A 25,691-nucleotide genomic window follows, 5' to 3' on the forward strand; every position below is an offset into this window, starting at 1 on the left:
ACCTCAGTGCCAGTCAGTAAGCGGGATGTTGGCAGTGATTGGAAAGGTGCAGCCAAGGCCTCCACAAGCACACATGCACACAAGCTGGCAGGCATGCGCGCACACATGTGGACATTCATTCACGCGCACACACACACACACACACACACACACACACACACACACACACACACACACACACACACACACACACACACACACACACACACACACACACACACACACACACACACACACACACACACACAGGCTGTTTCTAATCATTCAAATACCTTCAACCTCTGCTCCTTTTTAACAAAGGCTGGAAATACAGTATCTTATGGTGTTGAGGAACACTGAGCAAGAGAGAAAGAGAGGAGATAGAGAGGACTGGCCAACATCCTGATGCAGCTTGGAATGCAATCCTTACATTTGGATTCATGGTCATGTGTGCTTTGTACTGCTGCCAGCAAGACTCTGCTCGAGGCTCTCAAGCGATTAGGTGTCTCCTTTGGTCTGTGTGGGTTTGTGTGTGTAAGAGTTAGAGAGAGAGTGAGAGAGAGACAGAGGTGGCAAGAGAGTGGAATATAAAGAGAGAGAGAGAGAGAGAGAGAGAGACTGATTTTTAGAGTAAGAGATGGGAACAGAACTGGGTGAATCACATGACTGCTCACACTCCCCGGTCTGTTTAAACTTTTTGGCCAGTAGAACAAGTGTATAAAGACCTCAAGTGATGTCTGGGAATATTGCGAATGATGGCCCTGCAGCGGTGTAACGCTTTGGTATCGCTTATTGAAGAATTTCCTTTTATTTGTCAGGTTGGCACCACCAACCTGGTGGTTGATACGTTGTTAGATCAGCAGCATTAAAGTGGGGTACTAGCTGAGTACTAGCCCCTATACTAATATGTGTTTAAAGGCAAATAGTGGAATGGGAATTCCAATACTGTAACCTTATATAGTGAAATATGAAAATGTGTAATACTTGGCTTTAATGGCTTGTGTGCCTCAGAGCCTTTTATATAGTGAGAGGAGGCTGTATCTCTTTGCCCCACATGTCAGCATTGTCATGACTTATTACACTGCTCTCAACAGGTTGAAAATGAGAACAGCTTTTAAAGTATATGGTCTAAAAAGAAACCACTTTCTATGAGGGCGTTAGCTCTGGAGACATGTACCGGTCCATTAAAATCCCCCCAGAGAGGTAGGGTGGGTCCATGTGCGTGGTACTGGGCTGGGGGCCGACTGAGAACCTAGCTGGGCACACATGCAACTGCAACTGCATAGGGACACGACCTCTGTATGTGTCATATATTGATGTAGGCTTATTGCCTCGTCGTGGTCAGGCATGAAGGTAATTAGATGGGCTTGAAGAGAGGACTGAGTGCAAGACACACACGCACGCACGCACGCACGCACGCACGCACGCACGCACGCACGCACGCAGAGACAGAATTAGTTTACACTTTACACAGACAGACACTGGTCTGAGGTCTGGGACTCGGGCAGGAGGAATGTTGATGGAGGAAGGTGAAACTCGGTTCATACTGTATTTGCACTCCATCTCTTTCTCTTTTGTTCTCAGTTTTATCCCGTCTCTCCCATTCAACTTTGAAGTTCAATACTGCTGTGTGCAGCGTGCATGCATGTGTGGTCTGCTAAACACTGATAAGCAAATAGCAGGCGTGTGTATAAAAGCTGCAACTGTGTCAGACAGGAAACTATTCATGTGCTACAATGAGTCTGCTCTCTGCTTCCATGGATAATGTTATTACTAATATTATGATCTTCAGTCAAGTGTTCTGTTGACTGGCACATTAAAATGCTAGGCCTGGTTTCAAACACAAGAATATGCAGCACTAACTCATACCCTCATTATGGAAAACATAAGTGAGGAGCTTAAATATGCTGATATTAGTATACCGGTACTATCTTTTGACAGTGAAAAGAGTAACGCCAGGGCTCCACCGGGCGCGTTGCGTCTCCGTCGCGTGCGTCAAAAAACGCACCGGTTCAATTTTAATGCACGCGTCGCGTCTCCGTCAACGCAACGCAATGCGGGCAGTGGAGCCACCCTTCATTGATTAAAAAGGGAACATTCCCTGACGGTGACGGAGACGCGACGCTGACGCGACGCTGACGCGCCCGGTGGAGCCCTGGTGTAACCCTTTGTAATCACCAGCATTTTGATTAGAAGCTATACATTTAATTACCCCGTTTGTATTTGTTATTACAATTATTTTGTAATTTAATGAAAATGGTTTCAAATAGGGGTATTCCCTTTGTTCTCTCTGATCTGAACGCTGGGTGGATTGGGGAATTATGTTGTTGTTCATTTGCTGATTTATGTTGATGTATGTGTTTTGGGGTAACATGGGACTGTGGTGGCTATTTGTTCTGAATCGGATCACCCACACTCTGTCGTCTCCTTGATGTCGAGTCACTTTGTGTGGTAGTACAGTGCATTGTGCTCCGGGACTCCGTCATACAACAGGGTTGTGTGGCAAAAACAACCTCTCTACGAGCTTGATGACGGCAATGCACTTATGATCGATTGGAGCACAAGGTCGTGGTGCGTCATCAGGTCTGATTTCAACCCCGCCCAAAATATCATAACAAGATTCTGTAAAACACAGTTTCCAGAATGTTTACACGTTTTCAGCCATGACAATTTAACATGCACGATGTGTTTATAAACAAATCATTGAATTTACTTCCCGAGGGTCTTAACCACTTAAACCCCATGCGTCCTTATTGTGGGGAAGACTTTCGCAGAAAACATCCAATCGACGAGCGGCTATTTTCAGCGAGGGGTTAAGTGGTTCAGTAGGTACTGTAAAGGTACATTACTTCCCCAAAAATGGCCTCCCTGAACACTGAGGTGTAAAAACAACAACGTCATTGTTTATACTCCTGGCGTGCGCATATCTTTCGTACCCATGGTATTCAGAATATGCCGTTTTGTCGTGTGCGGTGGGATATTCGTGACGGGGACATCAAGGTACATATACACACAGTCCTAGAGCAGGATGTGAGCTAGTGTCTGGACGTCTGTCATGTAAACTCACTCCGTGTTGTTGATTCTGGGAAGGGGATGTTGTTTGAACCGCCGCTGAGATGCCGACAGATAAAGTGATGGTTACGCTGTTTGTTGTGGTGACACAGCTTGTGCTCGTTTGGAAGTGTCCACGTCGTGTACATACGTGTGTAGGTGTGTCTACGTGTACATATGTGTGTGCTCAATATGTGTGCGCCCACAAAACGATCCGCCAGGTGTGTTCATAAACTGCACATGTGTGTGTGTGTGTGCGTGCGTGCGTGCGTGCGTGCGTGCGTGCGTGCGTGCGTGCGTGCGTGCGTTTGTGCGTGCGTGCGTGCGTGTGTGTATGAATGAGTTATTGAATGAGAGACAGATACGGGGAAAACAAGAGATAGGTAGAGAGAGAGACAGGTAGAGAGAGAGACAGGTAGAGAGAGAGAGAGAGAGAGAGAGAGAGAGAGAGAGAGAGAGAGAGAGAGAGAGAAAACAGACGGATAACATTGTTCATTCTACATACCTTGGCAGGCTCCAGTGCGAATGTTGGGGATGAAACCTCGCCTACATGGGTGCGGCTGGGCGGGGCACTGCTCACAGGGGTGGCCCCACGCCCGGCCAATGGTGGCGCAGCAGAGGGTCTTGGTGCAGACGATGCCACTCAGCTGACCCTGACACATCTGGTTGTTCACCTGGGTGAAGCAAGGCCCGGTCCGGTAGTCTGGTGGAGCACAAGGGAGACGTCATTCATCAGAATATGTTCAAGCAAATGTGTTTGTTTGATTAATTTAATAATTCACTCTTTTTCTCCAAAACAGCAGGAGCAAAAGTTGCTGGAATCCTACAAAGGATATTATGGGGAATTTCATTTAAAATTATAAAAAAGAGACAGCCACAAACTTCTCTTAACTATGGTTTCTTTGGAGAACATATAACTGTAGTAGAAAATGTAGGTCCTTGGTTGACGAAATAAGTACAGAGAAGATTGTGTGCACATCTCAATGTCTATATTTAGGCCAGGTGCTGGATGTCAGGCATCAAGGTAAACATCAAGGAAGAGAAAGAACATCCGCACACTAGTTTCTAGAGCTCCATGAGACTTACTGTACTTTATTTAGAGGCGAATTGCAACGTTTCGACCTACTAGGTCTTCATCTGGCATTATTTGCCTGATGAAGATCTATTAGGTCTTAAACGTTGCAATTTGTTTCGTCTAAATAAATAAAGTCTCATGGAGCTCTAGAAACCAGTGTGCGGATGTTCTTTCTCTTCCTCTATAAAGTCAATCCCACATAATATCTGAATTATAATCTTTCCTTCCTTTTTTTCCCCTTTTTTAAACAAAACAGATGTATACAGTAGAGCTTTTGTTTTTAACTAAATATCCCCTTCAAATGGAAAAAAGAGTAATGGCAGTGAAAAGGCATGTTTATACAGCTTTAACCACTTGAATCCCTCCCGTTTCTGGGCATGTCGTAATAGGTGAAGATTCTGTGAAGATAGGAGATCTACAAGCTCACAATGAGACATGTTGTGAGCTTGTAGATCAGCTATTTAGTGTATAGGGTAAAACAAAAAGGGGGCAAATAGAGACCCCTGGGGGAACCCACTAACCCAGGGTTTAAGAAGTGGTTAAAAGGTGATTTGAGGATAGACGACACAATACATTTTCCACTTCTGCACCATTTGATTGAACTTTACTATCCTTTGGATAAAATTCATTCATTCATTCTTTCTTTCATTCATCCATTCATCCAAAAAGCTCAAATCCTTTACATCCTCACAAAGGCCATAGGTATAAACCTAAAATGGGGCATAGTTTAGATAAGTTTAGATTAAGAGCAGAGTGTCTGGCTAGTGTTGCTATGAATCTAAACTGCTAAAGTTAACCAACTGGGCTGATGTATGCTGAAGCACATTCCACAGTGTTAACTCTGGCGTGGAGCTGAACAGTGGTGGCTTCTATTTCCAAGGATGTAATAAGATAATCCAGCTAATAAGAGGGTGGGATCGCTAGTTCCCCATCAATAACAATTATCGCATGGCAAACATTCCTGTAGGTATTTCCACACTGCTTAACCAAACCAAACCAAACTGAACTCCTGAACCTCGAAGCACTGCTTAGTAAACATTATTTGAAAAATACTGTTCAAAGGAAAGAAGCTTGCTTGTCTAAGGACTAGGACCTGCCGCAGTGGTGTCCCATCAGAACTAAACCGAGATATCCCACCTGTTGTATGGTCCAAACTTTGGACCATACAACAGCTTGGATATCTCGGTTTAGTTCTGGGGTGCCCAAAAGGTAGATCGCGATCTACCAGTAGATCACAAAGGCTGTGCAGGTAGATCACATGACATGCCCCTAAAGAGTATTTCATTTAAATATATTGAAGAAAAAAAACGATAAAAAAAACAAAACATTTCTCCCCCTATATTTCCCATTCCAAGTGCATTTGTCTTATACTGTACAGAATGTAACACGAACTCTACTATTCCGAAGCCCCCTCAGGTACATATTTAAACTATTTTCAGCAATGGTATAATAATTGATTTGGTGGGTAGATCTTGCCGATCTGGTCATTTTGAAAGTAGTTCTCAAGTAAAAAAGTGTGGGCACCCCTGGCTCCAAAGGATGTCTTCTGCTGCAAGCCGCAGAGTCTAGAGGGCGATAAAAAGCCCTGTACGATACAGGAGTATATGGGTTCTAAGACCAAACATCCCTGTACGATACAGGAGTATATGGGTTCTGATACAGGAGTATATGGGTTCTAAGTGATACAGGAGTATATGGGTTCTAAGACCAAACATCTCGGTTCGTACAGGAGATGCTGAGCTCTGATGGGAGTTGAAGTAGCCTTGAGGTCCTGTATGCTGTCTATCCTGTTCCTGTGTCCTGTGAGGTGAAGATAGACGATCTACAAGCTTGCAACGCTGCGCCGTGTTGTGTGCTTGTAGATCTGCTATTTTTACTAGTTTGGGACTGTCTAATCTCTGTTTTGGGTCTCGACCCGAAACGTTTGGGAACCAATGTCCTATCCTATCCTGTGTCCTTGAGAAACCATGGTGATCTATTAGACGCATGGATGATGTGAAAGCATTGGATGTTGCCTTTTATACAAAAGTATTCAAATGTTCTTATTAGCCGGACCATACCAAACGGAACCAGACTGAGCTCTCCACTCAGCATCAGGTGTTTGTATATGTCACATTCATCCTGATTTCACAGGAAAGTTGAAGACAAAGTGCAAGGTACAAAATGTTGGTACCTTGCCCGCACGCTGCACTGCAGTTAGCAAACTAACAACATAATCACGTTAACTGCACTTCAGGAATCAGACACAATGACCTCATGCTGAAACCATTTTCAGCAAATGTGATGTCCGTTCTTCAGTCACACGTAATAGAACTCAACGGTGCACCTAATGTCGGCTTCCCCCCACAGCGGAGGCCCTTATTAAGTTCACTGCGGCGGCGCCAAAACTAATACAGTCTTCATTAAAAAGGTAGATCGCCAAGATTGTCACAGTGGAGATTAAAAAGGCGCTATATGCGCCGTTGGGAAAGACTGTGACAGCCCCGGTAACCTGAGATGTGGGGAACCGGAGCCTGCAGTCAGAAGAACACAATGAGGTCCACACAGAGACAAACAGGGTTCAGTGGTGGTGTGTCTTGTGCTGTGGGATTCCTCCTCTAGCCCTTATTGCTTCCTTGTGCTACATGAAAGCTAAATCACATCCAGTTGACGTTGACAGGGAATGAGGGAGGATGGGAGTGAGGGAGAGAAAGAGAGAGATGGGGATGGGGGAAATAAAGTAGGTCAAACTGATCATGCAGAACGGAGATTGTGGCTCATGCCAGCCCACCTCAAGTTCCTGTCTGTCTGTCTGTCTGTCTGTCTGTCTGTCTGTCTGTCTGTCTGTCTGTCTGTCTGTCTGTCTGTCTGTCTGTCTGTCTGTCTGTCTGTCTGTCTGTCTGTCTGCCTGCCTGCCTGCCTGCCTCTATCTGTCTCTCACCCTGCCTGTCTATCTCTACCTCTATCTCCCCCCTCCCCCCCCCCCCCCACACACACACACACACACACTCACCAGTGACCTGACAATCTTTCCTGCACAATTTGTGGCCAGGAATGCAAGTCCCCCCCCCTGAGCAGCTGAGACCTACTGCTGAGCTCCGGACCACTCACATCTGGGTTGGATTAATGTGGCCTGCATAGTCGGCACAGCAGAGGGACAACCTCTGGCCCAGATGTGTCCGCACGTACGCACGAACGAATGCACGCACACGCACGCACACACAATGCTGCAGCTTATGTCTTTTTGGTGTATTCAGAGGCCTGAAGTGAATCCTATTCATGCATTTTGTGGACAGTAGCTGTGTAGTACCCGTTAACAGAGAGAGTACTTGTAGGCCAGTCTGAAGCCCTGTGGAACTCCACATTTGGGACAGCTGACTGTGATGTCATCTCCATTTTTGCACATGGGTATATCTGGGCTAAGTCGGACGCCAACATTTACTCACACATGATGTTTGTACAATCAGTGATCCGACCGACATTGCTTGACGCACGGCACGGTTGTAGTCAGATATTATACAGATATTATACATTTATAGTAGGATTATTATTACTATAGTAGTTATAAAACATTTATCAAAGCTAAGTTACAGAGTGCTTTACATAAAACTGAAGGAAAAGTATCGAATAAAATCAGCAACAGAATGAAAAGATAATAGAATATTTGGGATGAAACAGCCAGAATAAAATGCCTTGGAGTCGTAATCATCATCAAGCATCCACATTTGGGACCAGATGGTTTATGAACAACATAAGAAAGGCAGGTTAAGCAACAGAGAATGAGACTAAAAGAGAGAGAAAGGTTGAAAGAAGACGGCATATTTTGGTATTGGCTGTGGGCTATAGTAGTCATTACATCTCTGATGTAGAGAAATAGAGAGACACTGAAGCCAGTGAGTGAAGACTGGAGTCTCCCATGGTTTGACCATCAGCAACACCAGACAGACAACCACAGTAGCCAAGTTCAGCAAAAGCGGCATGTGTGCGTCTGCTCAAAATACATACGCACAGCAAGTTGTCACTCTCTCTCTCTGTGTTCTCTCTAGCTGCTGCACACACACACACGCACACACACACACACACGCGCGCACGCACGCGCGCACACACACACACACACACACACACACACACACACACACACACACACACACACACACACACACACACACACACACACACACACACACACACACACACACACACACACGCCTGTGTACATAACGCACACAGCACACGTCTGAAGTAAAACACAGCATGCATGTCTGTGCCGTAATGCAGGGGCCAAACAAAAGAGTGGAGCAGCGCAACCCAGTGCTCTTTTACTGGACTGAATAAGACACGGCAAGCCAGGGCATGCTGTCTCACTGTCTCTGTCTCACTGTGTCTGTCTCACTGTGTCTGTCTCACTGTGTCTGTCTCACTGTCTCTGTCTCACTGTGTCTCTGTCTCACTATGAATCTGTCTCATTGTGTCTGTCTCACTGTGTCTGTCTCACTGTGTCTCTGTCCCACTATGAATCTGTCTCATTGTGTCTCTGTCTCACTATGACTCTGTCTCACTATGACTGTCTCACGGTCTCTTGTCTCACTGTCTCTGTCTCACTGTGTCTGTCTCACTGTGTCTGTCTCACTGTGTCTCTGTCTCACTATGACTCTGTCTCGCTATGACTGTCTCACTGTCTCTGTCTCACTGTGTCTCTGTCTCACTATTAATCTGTCTCATTGTGTCTCTGTCTCACTATGACTGTCTCACTATGACTGTCTCACTGTCTCTGTCTCACTATGTCTGTCTCACTGTCTCTGTCTCACTATGTCTGTCTCACTGTGTCTCTGTCTCACTATTAATCTGTCTCATTGTGTCTCTGTCTCACTATGACTCTGTCTCACTATGACTGTCTCACTGTCTCTGTCTCACTATGGCTCTGTCTCACTATGACTCTGTCTCACTATGACTGTCTCACTATGACTCTGTCTCACTGTGTCTGTCTCACTATGACTGTCTCACTGTGTCTGTCTCACTATGTCTGTCTCACTGTGTCTCTGTCTCACTATGGCTCTATCTCACTATGTCTGTCTCACTGTGTCTCTGTCTCACTATGGCTCTGTCTCACTATGACTGTCTCACTGTGTCTCTGTCTCACTGTGTCTGTCTCACTGTGTCTCTGTCTCACTATGGCTCTGTCTCACTATGGCTCTGTCTCACTGTCTCTGTCTCACTATGGCTCTGTCTCACTATGGCTCTGTCTCACTATGACTGTCTCACTGTCTCTCTGTCTCTGTCTCACTATGGTTCTGTCTCACTATGGCTCTGTCTCACTATGACTGTCTCACTGTCTCTGTCTCACTATGGCTCTGTCTCACTATGGCTCTGTCTAACTATGGCTCTGTCTCACTCTGTCTCTGTCTCACTATGGCTCTGTCTCACTATGGCTCTGTCTCACTGTCTCTGTCTCACTATGGCTCTGTCTCACTATGGCTCTGTCTCACTATGGCTCTGTCTCACTGTGTCTCTGTCTCACTGTGTCTCATATCTCAAAATATACATATCTACACATGAGTTGCAGTCCATGTGTCCATGTGTAAGTGCCTGGCAGGAGGGTGTGTGTGTGTGTGTGTGTGTGTGTGTGTGTGTGTGTGTGTGTGTGTGTGTGTGTGTGTGCGCGTGTGTGTGCGTGTGTGTGTGTGTGTGTGTCTGTGTGTCTGTGTGTGCGTGTGTGTGTGTGTGTGTGTGTGTGTGTGTGTGTGTGCGCGTGTGCATGTGCATGTGCATGTGCATGTGCATGTGCATGTGCATGTGTGCATGCGTATCAAGTGGACATGTGGGCCAGACAGGTTAGGTTAGGAGAGCAAGCCTACTTCCTGGCTCGGACTTGTAGACAACATTCGGAAGCAATTTGGTCTGATTACAGTTTGAATTGCTCAGCAGATCAAACACACTCACAAGATCCTCCCTTCTCGTTTCTATTTTGAGTCACTCCATCCCACTCATCTCAACAGCCCTCCAACACATACGCACATACACACAGCCACGCGTGCACGCACGCAGCCACGCACACACACTGAAATGCAGTCATGATAATAAATACACATTTAGTCATCTCTGTCTCACATCCAGGTGCATCCGGTTTCCTTAATAATCTCTAAATCCTTTTCTCCCTTCAACCACTGGCGTCCCTATTTGATGTCATTTTAGGTGAACTTTTACAAAAGAATGTACAAGCTCACAACCCACCACGATGCAACACATTGTGAGCTTGTAGATCAGGCATTTGTGCATGTTTTTGAATAGGCAGTAAGCTGTTAATGAAAACTCAGCATAGAACATATTGGCCCTTTCTCATTCTAACAAGGGGTTTCCATTACACATTCAGTTTCATAATCACCACTAGGCTTCTAATAAAAGCTGCCAATAGTCGCTGGCCAACTGTAACTGAGCCCAGAGTTGGGTTAACAAGGTCATGGCCGCACCCAATAACCTTTCACCTACATCAGTTCTCACCCACTAGCCAGCCAATCACATCGGGAATCGTTAAAGTGATTTAACAAGCGATTCCTATTGGACAATGTTATTGTAGTCTAGCCAACTGTATAAGAGTTGGGTACCGCAGCCAAATGTCATCACTCTTCAAAGCCTCGCTCCTTTTCTGATGAAAGAAAGATAAAATTCATTGATGGCCGAGGTGAGAAAGTAGTTAATCCTGTCTGGAACGCAAAGCCTTCTGGGAAAACAAATTCCCACAGAACCTGCCCAGCTGTGGTGGGATCGGGGAGAAGGGAGGGCGCCCCAAAATGTCTATTGAGGTCAACAACAGGAGCGAGTGCGAGAGAGAAACCAAGTCAGCAGTGGATGTGATGTGTATGGAGCAGAGAGAGAGAGAGAGAGAGAGAGAGAGAGAGAGAGAGAGAGAGAGAGAGAGAGAGCAGAAAGAGGAGAATTGTTTCCTTGTGATTTATAATAGCTGATATATTTACAGTATTCCCAGCGAGGGAGTTTTATGAAGATAAGGGACTCATGAAACATGAACTGATTACATGGGAATCAAGCCATCACCATTCACACATATTCCTGTGGATGATCACACACACACACACACACACACACACACACACACACACACACACACACACATACTGTGTGTGAGTATGTGTGCGTGCGTGTTGGCCCTTGGTGCGTGCAAACGTGCATGCATGCGTCCATCCCAGATGGGCCATCGCCAGACTTTAAACAGCTGTAGGATATATACTCTATCTCTCTGTCTAAACAGACAAGACCTAACCACAACTCACCCCTTTACCTCACCTGTTAGAAGAGACAGAGGGATTTACTAGTGCGTGCGTGCGTGCGTGCGTGCGTGCGTGCGTGCGTGCGTGCGTGCGTGCGTGCGTGCGTGCGTGCGTGGGTGCGTGCGTGCGTGCGTTCGTGCGTGCGTGCGTGCGCATTGTGAATGTTCATAAGTTGGCAGGTCTTATGGAATTTCTGATTGCATCTCTGCTGATTGTTTGTGTCCCCGTGTGCCTTGTGCAGAAGTGCATATACTATAAATAAATGATTCAACTTGTACTGTGCGCTTGTTTGTTTGTCTCTCACTGTGTGTGTGTGTGTGTGTGTGTGTGTGTGTGTGTGTGTGTGTGTGTGTGTGTGTGTGTGTGTGTGCGTGTGTGTGCGTGCGTGCATGTGTGTGTGTGTGTGTTTTATCTTCATGTTGGCCAACCAACCATGGCTGCCTCTTAGTATTATCAAGGCCATTATCAGCAGGCTTTAAATGTCTCTTTTCCTATCTGTTCTGCTCACTTCTTCCACACCAAAGACATTCACTCAAACGTGACTAAATATTTACACTGATGCGTGCATGCATGTGTATGCAAGAACACGCACGCAGGCGCGCACACACACACACGCACACACACACACGTGCAGACACTCACATACAGTACGTGTACTGTGCATGTACACAAACACATGCAGTCAAACAGAGAGCAAGAGACTGTGGGAGAGTGGCTAAGAGCGATAAGCCCTCAATAGCAGATCATAATCTGCTGTGACATGAAACGGGTTTTGGCACCAGCCTCGCTCTGCAGCTGAACACCACAGTATAGGGTTATGGCACCAGCCTCGCTCTGCAGCTGAACACCACAGTATAGGGTTTTGGCACCAGCCTCGCTCTGCAGCTGAACACCAGCCTCGCTCTGCAGCCTCGCTCTACAGCTGAACACCAGCCTCGCTCTACAGCTGAACACCAGCCTCGCTCTGCAGCTGAACACCAGCCTCGCTCTGCAGCCTCGCTCTACAGCTGAACACCAGCCTCGCTCTGCAGCTGAACACCAGCCTCGCTCTGCAGCCTCGCTCTACAGCTGAACACCAGCCTCGCTCTGCAGCTGAACACCAGCCTCGCTCTGCAGCTGAACACCAGCCTCGCTCTGCAGCTGAACACCACAGTATAGGGTTTTGGCACCAGCCTCGCTCTGCAGCTGAACACCACAGTATAGGGTTTTGGCACCAGCCTCGCTCTGCAGCTGAACACCACAGTATAGGGTTTTGGCACCAGCCTCGCTCTGCAGCTGAACACCAGCCTCGCTCTGCAGCTGAACACCACAGTATAGGGTTTTGGCACCAGCCTCGCTCTGCAGCTGAACACCAGCCTCGCTCTGCAGCTGAACACCACAGTATAGGGTTTTGGCACCAGCCTCGCTCTGCAGCTGAACACCACAGTATAGGGTGTTGGCACCAGCCTCGCTCTGCAGCTGAACACCAGCCTCGCTCTGCAGCTGAACACCACAGTATAACGTGATGTCAATGGACAGCATTGAGAAAAGAGAATGTATGTTCGTTGTTTCTGGAGTGGACGGGGGAATGGGTGGGGGCAGGGCACTTAAAGATTGAACTGTTTCTATCGAATTATTTGACTGTCTATATTATTGTAACACTGAATAAAACAAAGAATGAATAAAGAGAAAAGAGAAAAAGCACTGAGGGTTTATGGTGCAGAACACACACGTCTTGGTGGAAAAACCTGCCATCAGTGTATCTGTTCTCATGCACTCTCAGTAATTATCTTAATACTTGTGGCGTAAATGCTAATGTTGGCTTTATTTGTTGCTCAAGTCAAATGGACAATTTTCCATAAATGTGAAAGCATTTGACCTCCACAGGACCACCACAATCTACATAATTGCTGCAGTTTCCTTGTCATTGTCTCTATAATTTATCCTCCATTGTACTGTATGGTCTGCTACAACTATTTCTGTCTGTTTTAGTATAGTTCCTGTCGACTCGAGCGGCAGAACAATAATGTTGGGAATTATTGAGGGCAGAAGCGGGGCGCACACACACGCACACGCACACGCACACACACACACACACACACACACACACACACACACACACACACAGTTGGCAAGTGGTGTCCAGACACCATTAACAATCACTACTCAGGAAACGGTGCCTATTCAGTGAAGGCATGTCTTTGCAGCCCCCCAAGATCAAACATATTTATACCCACTCTACCAGCATGCCAAACAAATACTGACAGGAACGATCTCTATATTTGGCCGTGGCTCCTAAAAATGATTCCCATAGCCTTTGTTTATGAGGCGCTTAATCGAAACTTTAGTACCTCCATGGAAAACGGCACTCTAAAAAAACACAGCAAGCAAGACCTTCCCAATTACACATAAAACCTAACATGATGATGTCGTCATCGCGAGTACTTAATCATGCAAAAGCTCTGGATGAGGTAGAAACCTTGTTATCCAAACATAGCCGGAGAGACATATTTCTGCAGACTTGGATAAAAATATCAAGCGCTCTCAAAAGGCCTCATCAGCACTATTAACGAGCTCCTGGTCTAACTGTCTAAATGCAGACTATGTTAATTTATGGTCCTACCAAAAGTGCAGCTCAAACTCCATTAGTTATTAATTTATATAATATAGTGTGTATGATGTTGATGGTTCCACTTGGGTGTATACAGTAGAATGAGCAGTGTTTGCTCCTGGCTGGGACCCACCTTAATTTCTACCCAGGAGGGAGCCTATTAGTCTATTAGCGAGCCATGTCTATTACCGTCATGTTCTGTCCACTCCTGTCCAGAGTCAACAGATCAGAAATAGCACCACTTCCTACGTTTTCCAGCACCTCAACGTTGCCCTGACATTCCGTTGTGATCATTGGGTTTATTTGGGCCGGAGGAGGCAGTCAAGCAGCAGACTGGAACTGGCTTAATGGCCCAAAGCATAGTCGACAGTGGACAGGCTTCAGTGCACATCCCACGGCTTGATACATGAACGCGATAGTGATAGTAAAACATGGATAAACACGCACAAGCACACGCACACACGCACACACGCACACACATTACATTACAGTCATTTAGCAGACGCTTTTATCCAAAGCGACTTACAATAAGTGTATTCAACACACACACGCACACGCACACGCACACGCACACACACACACACAAATTGCTCCCGATGTGCTGGTTGATGCCTTGCATGGCTTCCGCCGCAATCGGTGTATGAATGTGTGTGTGAATGGGTTATGTAAAGCGCCTTGGATAAAGGCGCTATATAAATGCACCATTTACCATTTTCCACACAGACACACTGCACACACATCCACCTCTTTAACTTTAACTTGTTTTCTCCCCCGTAAATGAATGCCCTACTTCGGCATACTACAGTGTCACACAGAAGTAGCAAAAATAGCCGATCAACCGATTTTCTTTTTAAGATTTTTTTTTGTTGCTTTTTCTGCCTTTATTGATAGGTTGAAAGTAATCTGACAGGAAATGGGGAGAGATGGGGGGTAAGACAAAGGCCGTCGGGATCGGGAGTCGAACCCGCAGCACGCCGTCAGGCTGGCTCAGCAGCCTATAGGTGCCCAGGCGGTTGAGCTAACCGTCCGGGCCCGATCGACAATTTTTGTACTTCTTTTTATTTGAATCCTGGAAAGTAACAGTTTTGGACACATGAGGTTTCCACCCGACTACAACTACTCAGACGCGCAACACATTGACAAAGCTGCATAATGAGAGGGTGGAGTTGTTGGAGCTCCACCCTCCACGCTCCACCCTCTTATAAGGCAAACACTTTTGCTATTTTTGGCACGTGACAAACATACGCAAGAAAGTAACAGCGTAAATCAGGCTTAACTCTCAAGGAGCTAGTCAAAGTCAATGAGTCTGAGACGTGCACACACACACACACACACACACACACACACACACACACACACACACACACACACACACACACACACACACACACACACACACACACACACACACACACACACACACACACACACACACACACACACACACACACACACACACACACACACCTCATGAAACTGTCACCAATATTGGACAGCCATTAGAATTCCAGCTGATCAGCATCAGTCATTTCTCTACGTCACGGCACAATAAATCTACTGACTCACAGCCTGAACTGTCAAACCGTACATACTGAACAGTGAGCTTAGCCTATACAAAAGGTTTACACCATCAACTGTTACAAGACCATAACTTGAGTGGTTCACACGCTTTTTCAAATGAAGAGTGAGCAGTCCTCTTACTGTGTTCTATTTGTTTCCCCATAAAAAGGTGAGGTTTGGAGAAACGAGGGAGACCACATTAGGAGAGGCTCAGGGGAGAATTTCCTGGACCTGACGCTTGGCCGGATGGCCAACGTGTTGCTCCAGAGAAAACCACTAGATTATCTCTTGACACTATTTTACATGATTTAAAACGATGAAGCATGTGCAGGATGCGGTCAACACATTCCCTAAAGCAGTGGTTCTCAAAGTGGGAAGTCCGGGGCCCCCCACTGGAGTCCAGGGCCCCCCACTGGAGTCCAGGGCCCCACAGGGTCTAATATAGCATCACAATCATTTTAACCACTTTAACCATATTTTAAACTTTGGCTATTCAAAAATAGCAGATATATGATATAATAATATGATGTTTGAAAAATCTTTAATTATAATTTTGAGGGGCTCTAGTCCCTCTTATGCCCAGCTTTGCGTGTGCGTGGGAATTTTAGTGATGATTTGATTGTCTGAGCAAAGTACATAATGAGGATAATTACAGACAGAAATGTGAAGATGCCAATTGTGATTGGCCGGAATGTGATGATGTATGATGATAAGAGCGCCCCTCACTTCACACAAGTGTGATTTTTTAACTCTTTGGACGCCAGGGGGCGGGTAGATGCTTTAGGTAGCAGGTGCTAGCCGAATTTGCAACATGAGCAAAGAAGGGGCGGTCTTGTTGTTTTGTTGGAAGTGAAACTAATTGAGCCCCCCGGCTCTGCGGAGGCCCAACAAGGCCTACTCGCGCTGCGATCAGTTTCATTAGCGGGAGGTTGGATTAATGTTTTTTTACGCGCTGATCATGCCTACTTCATCTCATTTTGAGCTATAATGTCAATAAAGACAGCGTGCATGCAGGGATTTTGGCTGTTTTTACGTGGACACTAGCTAAAAATTCTACAAAAAAACACTCGATTAACGCCAATTAATCAAATCATGTTCTCTTGGGGGTGGCGACCTGGACAAAGGTAGATTAATCTTGTTATTTCGGGCATGGCATCTAAACTGTTAACATTTTTAACTCAAATCTTTTCTTCTGGAGGTCCCTAAAATATTTTTGAGTTGGGGGTCTGCAGCCAAATATATATCATTTTGGCAGCCCTTGACATGAAAAGGTTTGAGAACCACTGCCCTAAAATAAGACACCAGTAAGGCTTTTGAGGGGTGGATGCTGGAGGAAAAATAAAACAAGGAGCTGAAAGTTATGTCCTTTCAATTCCAAAACCACAGCATGCAATATTGTGTAAATGTGTCAAACAGTGACAGGGTCAATAGGAATCAAATTCAGAGGTTCAAGCAGCTGAGTGGTTTTCAAGGCCCAGGCTAGCACTCAGTTCATTTTCACTAGGCTGAGTCATGTTACTTCAGGAAGTATTCATGTTGTTTAAGTGAGACTTATAGAACCCATGTCCTCTCCCTCTTTCTCTCTGGGCAGATGGGATGTGAATCATTATGGAACGGATGGACAGCTTTACTGTCTATTCCCAAGTATAGTAGTGGGGACTCATGTCTTTACCAGACACAGTGTGAAGCCTGCAGCCCCCATGCTGATGCAGACAAACCCACAGCGTTACGAAGAGAAACACATACACACATATGCATGCATAATGCCTCAATTATACTAAGTTGCGCACCGCCGTTGCGCACCGCATATAGCCAATCAGTGATGTGACACGTTGTGAGCATGTACATGGGTTATTGTCTGTATATTTATGGCATACAGATACAGACAATAACATTTTCAGCATACACATACCAGAGACAAACGCATATTACATACACACACGCACGCGCGCGTGTGTATGTAATATGCGCATTCATGCAAACACACACACACACAGACACACATATAGAACATTGCAGACACGCGACCACACCCGGCAAAGCGTGGGTGTTTGACATGTGGCTGCTGCTGGGGAACGGTCAGTGATGTCCCCGGTCCTTTAGCACGGAGTCGAGACTGTTTGTACTCTCCTCCACCAGCCCCTGTGTACACAGCTGGGGAGTCCATCTCGACGTATACCCTTATGGCCCCTCCCTGCTTCCATCCCTCCATCCTTCTCTCTCTCTTTCTCTCTCTCTCTCTCTCTCTTGCCACTTTCCTCCCATTCTCCACTCCTCGTCAGGAAATGTACACGGCTCCACAAAGAAACTCTATTCTGTCATTCGTGTCTGGGTAAGATGGCGGGGGGAGGGGTTATTTATTACCAGATGTCTGCAAAGCCCCCACACCTCCCCCCCACACACTGAACCCTAACCCTCTCAGATGTTGTGTTTTCCAAGAAAACAAGACCCCAGAGTTGCTTGGAGAGAAAAGGCCAGGGGGGAGGGAGAGGGGAAGGGTCAAGAGACAGATATGGGCTAGAGGGGCTGGAGAATGTGGAGAATTTGGGGTTTCAGTGTAGAATTCCTTATTGGGGTTTCAGTGTAGAATTCCAGGATCCTTATTTCCTTCAGAAGTTGGATCTACGGCTAGTATCAACCAATAGTGCTCTTAAATTCACACAATAATCCAATAACTAGGAATAAATCAGGTTATGGCAATAATTGACACATAGGCCTACATGTACTCCAGTGATGTGATCTTGGAAACAATATAGGGTCTAAAAAGAACAGTCCCTTCCCTAAGGATCTCTGATGTCATGTTGATGACGTCATATTGATTCTGAGATTATGAATTCACATAATGTGAAAAATACTTTGAGAATTTAACACATATAACCAAAAGGGTTACATGGATTCAGACCGTGCGCAAAACAGAGCTTCTGAGCTCCTGTTGCTCAACCTCATCATCTAACATAAGCGCATTGGCCTTAAACCTCCTGAGAACATGAACAGAAACTTAATTTCTTGTTTCTTTTTCCATCCATCCATCCATGGATGGATGTCACTCATTCACTATACAACAAATGTTTTATTACTTATTCATATCTGCATAAAGCGCAAAAGCAAAAGATATATAAACTCTGAAGTTATGAAAGAGCAAATGTAGTGACATTATCGGCACATGCTCAGGAGACTGTCTGTCTGTCTGTCTGTCTGTCTGTCTGTCTGTCTGTCTGTCTGTCTGTCTGTCTGTCTGTCTGTCTGTCTGTCTGTCTGTCTGTCTGTCTGTCTGTCTGTCTGTCTGTCTGTCTGTCTGTCTGTCTGTCTGTCTGTCTGTCTGTCTGTCTGTCTGTCTGTCTGTCTGTCTGTCTGTCTGTCTGTCTGTCTGTCTGTCTGTCTGTCTGTCTGTCTGTCTGTCTGTCTACAGCACAGATGATGTCATCAGAGATAGAGCAACCCCAGTGCTCAGTCAGTGCTGAAATAATGAATGAACACAGCACAGCGCGTCTAGACTGATAGGACCTCCTTCACACATGACATTACAACATCAAAAGCCTGAACTCCTTCCGGGTGCGATATCTGCCACAACCCTTGAGGGGGTGAACTGATAAAAATGGTGTCACGCCATGGACTGTACCCGTCACTCCGTCCCCCCTGTGAGATTGTGTGGCGTCTGTCTCCTACCCAATCAGACCCACCCCTCCCAAGTCCAAACTTGACTTTCATGGTTGATAAAGGGCTGGCTGGATGTCCCCATGAGGTAGTCTTTTCCATTGCACCAGCATTGGGTGTTCTGTTGGAATGCTGAGCAGGTGTGTTGCAGTTTGGGAGGGATGGCGCTATGCAGAAACACGCATGCAACCCTGCCAGTAATCTTGTCTGTCTGAATGAATGTCTGAAACACTGTCGTAGCTTCTCAATGCCTGCACCAATCGCTCCGACTTTTCACCGCCGTAAAATCATAATACTGCAACAATATTCGTACAGAAAATGGGATCTTACCTCTCTCGCACTGCGGGCCAGTGAAGCCATAGACACAAGCACATCTGTTGGGTCCGATGCAGCGGCCACCATTCTGACACCCATTTTCACACACAGCTGTATGGGACAGAGGAGGGTATGGGTGTAATTCATTACATTAATACATTCTCTATATATATATACAGCAAACACACTCAAATAATGCTCTCTCTTTCACGCACACGCACACACACACACACACACACACACACACACACACACACACACACACACACACACACACACACACACACACACACACGCATGCCATTCCATGCATGTACCTAAAAACACACGTTCACAACCAGGTATGCTGACTCTGTAGAAATGTGTACTCACGCTGTCCACAGTGACTGCCTGTGTAGCCCTTCTGACAGGAGCACGAGTCCTCTTGGCAGCTGCCTCCATTCATACACCTGACGTTACATGACTGAACTGTTAAGAGGGGAGAGAAGGGTGGGGGCACAAGTGTCAACAGATGTACTATTAAGCCTGAACATATGACCTTCAGAACTCCCAGCTCGCCATCTGTTCAATCACACAAGCCTCTCTCTCTCTTCCACAATAAAGGAACGTTGATCAAAGGTCTACTGGAGAGAACTATTCTTTTATGAGCAACGCTTTGTCATACAAGTCTAATGTTTTATTAATAATCCCTATCTGAATCGTTGGTACCGACATGATGATGCACGCCCCACAGAGCAAGGAGCGCACTGGTAGGTTTGTTGGTTTGATAATACGTGATCTAAAGTATATAAAGAACCTTTATCGTTGTATGTTTGTCTGGACACTTTTAACACATACATAAGACTCCTTCCACGTCACTGGTGTTTTTACTGAAACCTTGGTTCAATAGCGAGTCCCCCCCCCCCCGGGCCACAAACCCAAAGCTAATCAAGCAGGCTGGGGGGAAGCCATAAGTCGAGCCAGCTGTATGCTACAGTCAGTCAGGAATGTGCTGAGAGGAGAGAGCGAGAGAGGAACCAAAAGGAGAAAGGAGAAAAGACAGGCAAGGGGGCACAGAAACATTTGATGAACTGAAATATACAGAGACGAAACAAAACAAAATGCGCAAACAGCCAACGTTAACAGAACGTATGGAGAGACAGACTGAGGGAGAGTGTGACTTTTGGCGGTAATAATGTTCAGCGAACAAAATAGAGCATGCAAAGCATAAGTGCAGTGGTGGAGTGGCTAGGATGATGTGAAGCAGGAGCCGCCGCCGCCGCCACCCGCCTGCCTGCCTGCCCATCCACCCCGCCCTGGCTGGCAGACTGCTCTGCCACGGTGTGAGACAACCAATCTGTCTGCTGCAAAAACATGTAATTCATGAGAGGCACTAATTGGCCTTGCTGGCAGACTTTGGGCATTCTGCTGAGCCAGCCTCTCACTGATGGATGCCTGCAACTGTATTCACTCCACCACTTCTTTCTGTCATTTTCCACTTCCACACTCACTCATTTAATCTGGCCGCTCTTTCGTTTCATTTTATCCCTCTTTCTCATCTTCACCATCACCTTTCCTGTTAGCCTTTTTATTTATCTCCCCCTCTGTCCCATCTTTCACCTTCTTCTCGCCATATCTCTATCCCTCTCCCTCGGCTCTCTCTCATGAATGAACTTCCCCGGAGCTGAGACTGTATAGTAGTGACTCGTGAGGCTTTCTGCGTTTGCGTGCACGGTCCAAGCCAAGAGGAGGCATTTCAGCCGACATAATACGCATCCACAAATCCACCTGGACACAAACACACGGGACGCAAATATGCTCTTACTGTAGGTAGCGTTTCACAAACATTATACAGGCCTGGATTGTGGACAGCTCAAACATTGAGGATTTGTTTAATTGTAATAAGCATGGAAACTTAATTTGGACCATGAAGTTTCAATAATTGTGAGGCAGTGGCGTAATGCGCTCAACCTGTCAACAAGCTTCTTACTGTGTAGTTGTTAAAAAAGAAGGAAAGTCTAAAGTCCAACATCTTTAGAAAGTCTCTTTGTATGTAAATCTGATCATATCATTCCAAATGCCTCTCTCACATGCAGGACAATCCTGGCAGTGTACAGATTTGGCTCAAACGAGACGATGCCTGGACAGCATCTTGTGACAACACATGGAGATGGATTACAGTAAATACTTTGGAACGCCAGGGTAAGGAGGGCTTAGGGGTTAGTGTACCAATGTTCTTTCTTTCTTTCTCTCTCTCTCCCCCCCTCTCTCTCTCTCCCTTGTTCTTGCATTCCATTTGTTTCAGCAGCACATGGGAGATGTGTTCATTCTCTCTCTCAGATTTCAACCTCAACTCAACTTGGCTCAGGGCACTAAGCCATATCGCTTAACTCACATAGAAGAGTGTATTGAGAGCTGTCTCTCTCTTCATCTACCTCTCTTGTTCACTCCTCTCTCTCTTTCTCTTTGCTCAGGCCAACAATAGAAAGAGGGGAAGTGAAACGTGAAAAATGAGTGGGGTGACTGATTGCCGTTTTCCCTGCTGTGGAACAAACCGTGAGGAAACCATTCCAGTGTGCTGTGAAGCAAATGCCATCAAAGCCAAGAGCAGCCTGGGTAAATTCATCCATCCATCCAAGTCCACCCCACCACCACCACCACCCAAAAAATAATAATAATTTCAAAATAGGTCACGGACAGAGGGAGAAAGAGCATAAAGCTGCACTTGGAAGGACATCAGAGAGAGCAAAGCCGCCTTGTTCATTTACTTCATACACACTGGAAGATAGCGACTAGAGACATGGGAGGAAGATGGGATGAAAGTACAGAGGGATAAGGGGGATAAAGAGCTGGGTGGAAGGAAGAACGAAGGTATAGGGATGGAGAGATGGCTGAAAGGATAGAAAGAAGGAGGAGAGGTGGGGAGATTAGGAGACAGATGGATGGATGAAATGGATGAATGAATGGAGGAATAAATGTATGAGGAGATAGATAGGGACAAAGAGGGACAGAAAGAAGGGGCAAATTAAGGAAATAGAACTTTTATATAAACATGGCCGACATACCAGGACATCTGCTGGGTCTTAATAGGGTATAGATATTAGTATGAGTAGGTTATAGATTTATTTTGGTAGATTTGTCTCACCATCGCCACCAATATTGAGAAGCTAATATTCTGTCGCCTCTGTGATTATTCCTTTAGTGTATAGAATGGATCAAGGTGTTGTCAATGACATATGTTTCTGTTGCTGCTTCATGGCTGCACAACTATAAAAAGTGATTTGTTTGAGGGGCGCAAAATTCGAACCCAGAGGAGTTTCTGTTAGCCTTGGCTAGCCAGCTAGCAGTTTGTTACGCTCGCTCAAATCACTTTTTATAGTTGTGATTTTATAGTCATCGTCTGGCAACAGAAAAACCCAAACATATGTCAATGATAACACCTGTGTACCACATTATACGCTATAAGTGATCTGCACAAACAGAATCAGAGATGACAGATAGTAGAATAATTAATATCACTGGCAATGGTGAGCAAAAAACCCTACACAGTAAAATCCTTGATTTTGTAATTCAAAGATTGTACTACAAATGGACCCAAATTGAGTGTATACACAAATTGGTTACATTTGTACACTACTGGTGTGCACTAAGACAAAGCAGAATTACGTTTTGGTTTGTGAAACCAGTCTAGAATGGAGTGAAGAAAGCGCGGAGGAATGAAAGCTTAATGATAGCCCATAGTCATGTGACCCATTCCCTTTCACCAATGAGCGGCAGGAGGAGGAAGGGAGGAGGACAGGAGAGAGAAGGAGGGAGAAGGAGAGAGTCAACGGGGTAGATTTGGAGAGAGAATGATCTCACTGGCAAACATCGCCACCTTCCCGCCCCCCTCACCCCTTATGCCCCCTACCAGGTGGAGAGAGATGGTTTGCATCAATGATCCGTGCCTGGAAAGCTACACATGCAGAGGAAGAGGGGGGTCCACCGTCCACGCACGCGAGCGTGTGTGCACACGTGCTATTTGAGTCTTCCAGACCTGAGATCTGAGTTGTGTATAGCTTTACCGGACCACAATGCACCTCTGTATTCTGGTAGGGTGGTGTTGTCAGTTGTCTGCTCACATCTGGGTGTTTTTACGAGAGGGTAGGAAACACAGGAAGCCCCAGTGTGCGCGCGCGCGTGCGTGTGTGCGTGTGTGTGTGTGTGTGTGTGTGTGTGTGTGTGTGTGTCGGTGGAACACTGAGAGCTTTATAGCTGTGTTCCGTCCTGATTTACACACACCCCTGAGACCATTGACAAGTCAGCCACCACGTCAGAATGGATGTGTAAGTAAGGTGGTGAAATACAAGGCTGCATGCTGAGATGCTGTCATGGTAGGGTCAAGACACAAAACCTTTTTCCACTTTATAGGTGACTCACAGTCCTGTAGCTTATTTTCAATTTCTACTCTGTATTGCACAAACGTCATCAATTTCGAGTGCAAATGTTCTCCCTTATGAGAAACCTACCTCATAGCATAACAGGGCATTACATTATTACTTTGGGGTCTACATGTACTATGTTCAAACGGTATGGCTTCTAATTAGAGGAGGCCCCTCTCTGAACTCTGTTTCCCAGGGTTCAACAGTGTCCCAGACTCACAGCCATGGAAGGCCAGTCAGTGCGGACAGCTGTTTCTGGGCTTGTGGGAGGGAATGTCCATGGTAATTGTTGGTTAATTACGGTTATGGGAAAAGGGGTTATAAAGATGAAGCTACTATACAATCCCCCAGGACAGCTGCTCTGCTCTAAACTGTCAGTTACATAATGAAGGTGACTTGCAGAGAAGCCATGTGTCATCAGGTAACAGTCAATGTGACTCGTCATCATGTACAGTCATTGGTTCCATAATGGCTTACTTTCTCTCCTCCGGGAAATGTGTGAATGTCGAGCATTCCATCACTTGATCAACAGGCACATGTGCATGTCTTGATCATTGGCAAAGATCACGGATTCCAACAGCAGTCAACAAAACATAAACACAGAATACCATCTGCTTGGATACAAAACAATAATCACAAACATCCACAATGTGGATTATATGTACTAAACAGCATAATCACGAACGTGTTGCTGATTTCATTTACTCAAACCTCTGAATTCCACAGGCAAGGCGAGCAACATAAAACGGCTATCAATAGTCCAGACCAGTGACCAAGGTGCCAAAAGTAGGCTATGTAATTAGGGCAAAGGAAATTAGTGTTTCCAAATAGATCTACGGCACATAAAAGCTGCAATTTGTTTCCAACTGCACAGTATTATTCTGTTAAATGGAGGATTTTCTACGAATGCAGCAGTTGTGTTGTCGATCCTCATCAGCTTTTAGCTGAAGTACTTTCATTGCTGCCCTGAATTAAAAGAAAAATATTGATCTGTGAGTGTGGTGGTATTCTGTTTCCTTTGATACTTAATCACAACCATTAACCTGATACAGTTTCAGGATTGGGAGTGGGGCGCACTTCTACTTTTCACTGGGCATAATCACATGAACTACATCGCCTGTGTACCTCAGAGGACATTGATGTGTAAGATCTTTGACTGTCATTAGAGATGTGAGAGAAGACAGAAATCACATTGCGATCACTAAAATGCTCATACTTTAACTTCTGTATAGCAACAAGTTGTCAAGAAAGAAGAAACAAACAAACACAACAATACAAAGGGGAATTAGACCTAACTCTGGAAGAGGGTGTTCTGTTCTGTTCTCTGGGAAGACTTACCGTAAGTCCCTGCTGAGGAGTGCATGACACAAACAGTGTGGCAATAAGTTATCTGCAGCTCTAAGAAGCTCTGTCTTTCCTACAGTATACCTTTCTTTCTTTCTTTCTTTCTTTCTTTCTTTCTTTCTTTCTTTCTTTCTTTCTTTCTTTCTTTCTCAGCATTACTTCATGTCTCAAAGACTGTTCCTTGGATATCAGAAAGTAATCTAAACGGCTATGACTTTTGTGCATATTTGAGTAAAATGTATACTCTCTATCTCTGGGGTGTACTAATCTCCAAATATCCACCAGACCTAGATCTCTCATCATTAAATGTATAGCCCTTCTGTCTCTTGGTGTTCAAAGACTGGTCCTGGTGGAGCTCTGTCTCTATCTGGCCATGTACTGTATATGTACTCCAGAGTCTATGCATTTTGCAGTCTGCGCGTGAACGTGAACCCCCGCTCGGGAATCCTAACTGAGTGAAC

The 25,691-nt window shown here is 45.6% G+C and overlaps 1 protein-coding gene across 1 annotated transcript in view; it reads right to left on the reverse strand.

The window, feature by feature from the left end:
• fbn2b (fibrillin 2b) overlaps positions 1-25,691 on the reverse strand; it is a gene marked incomplete at its 5' end in the record, with an annotated part of 82,107 nt that overhangs the window by 45,511 nt on the left and 10,905 nt on the right. The window contains 3 exons of the mRNA XM_079506335.1: positions 3,536-3,733; positions 19,502-19,597; positions 19,859-19,954. Coding sequence (XP_079362461.1) covers positions 3,536-3,733; positions 19,502-19,597; positions 19,859-19,954 — 390 coding nt within the window. The remainder of the gene's footprint in view (positions 1-3,535; positions 3,734-19,501; positions 19,598-19,858; positions 19,955-25,691) is intronic.

This window comes from Electrona antarctica (genome assembly GCF_951216825.1).
Source record: "Electrona antarctica genome assembly, chromosome: 7".
Lineage (NCBI taxonomy): Eukaryota > Metazoa > Chordata > Actinopteri > Myctophiformes > Myctophidae > Electrona > Electrona antarctica.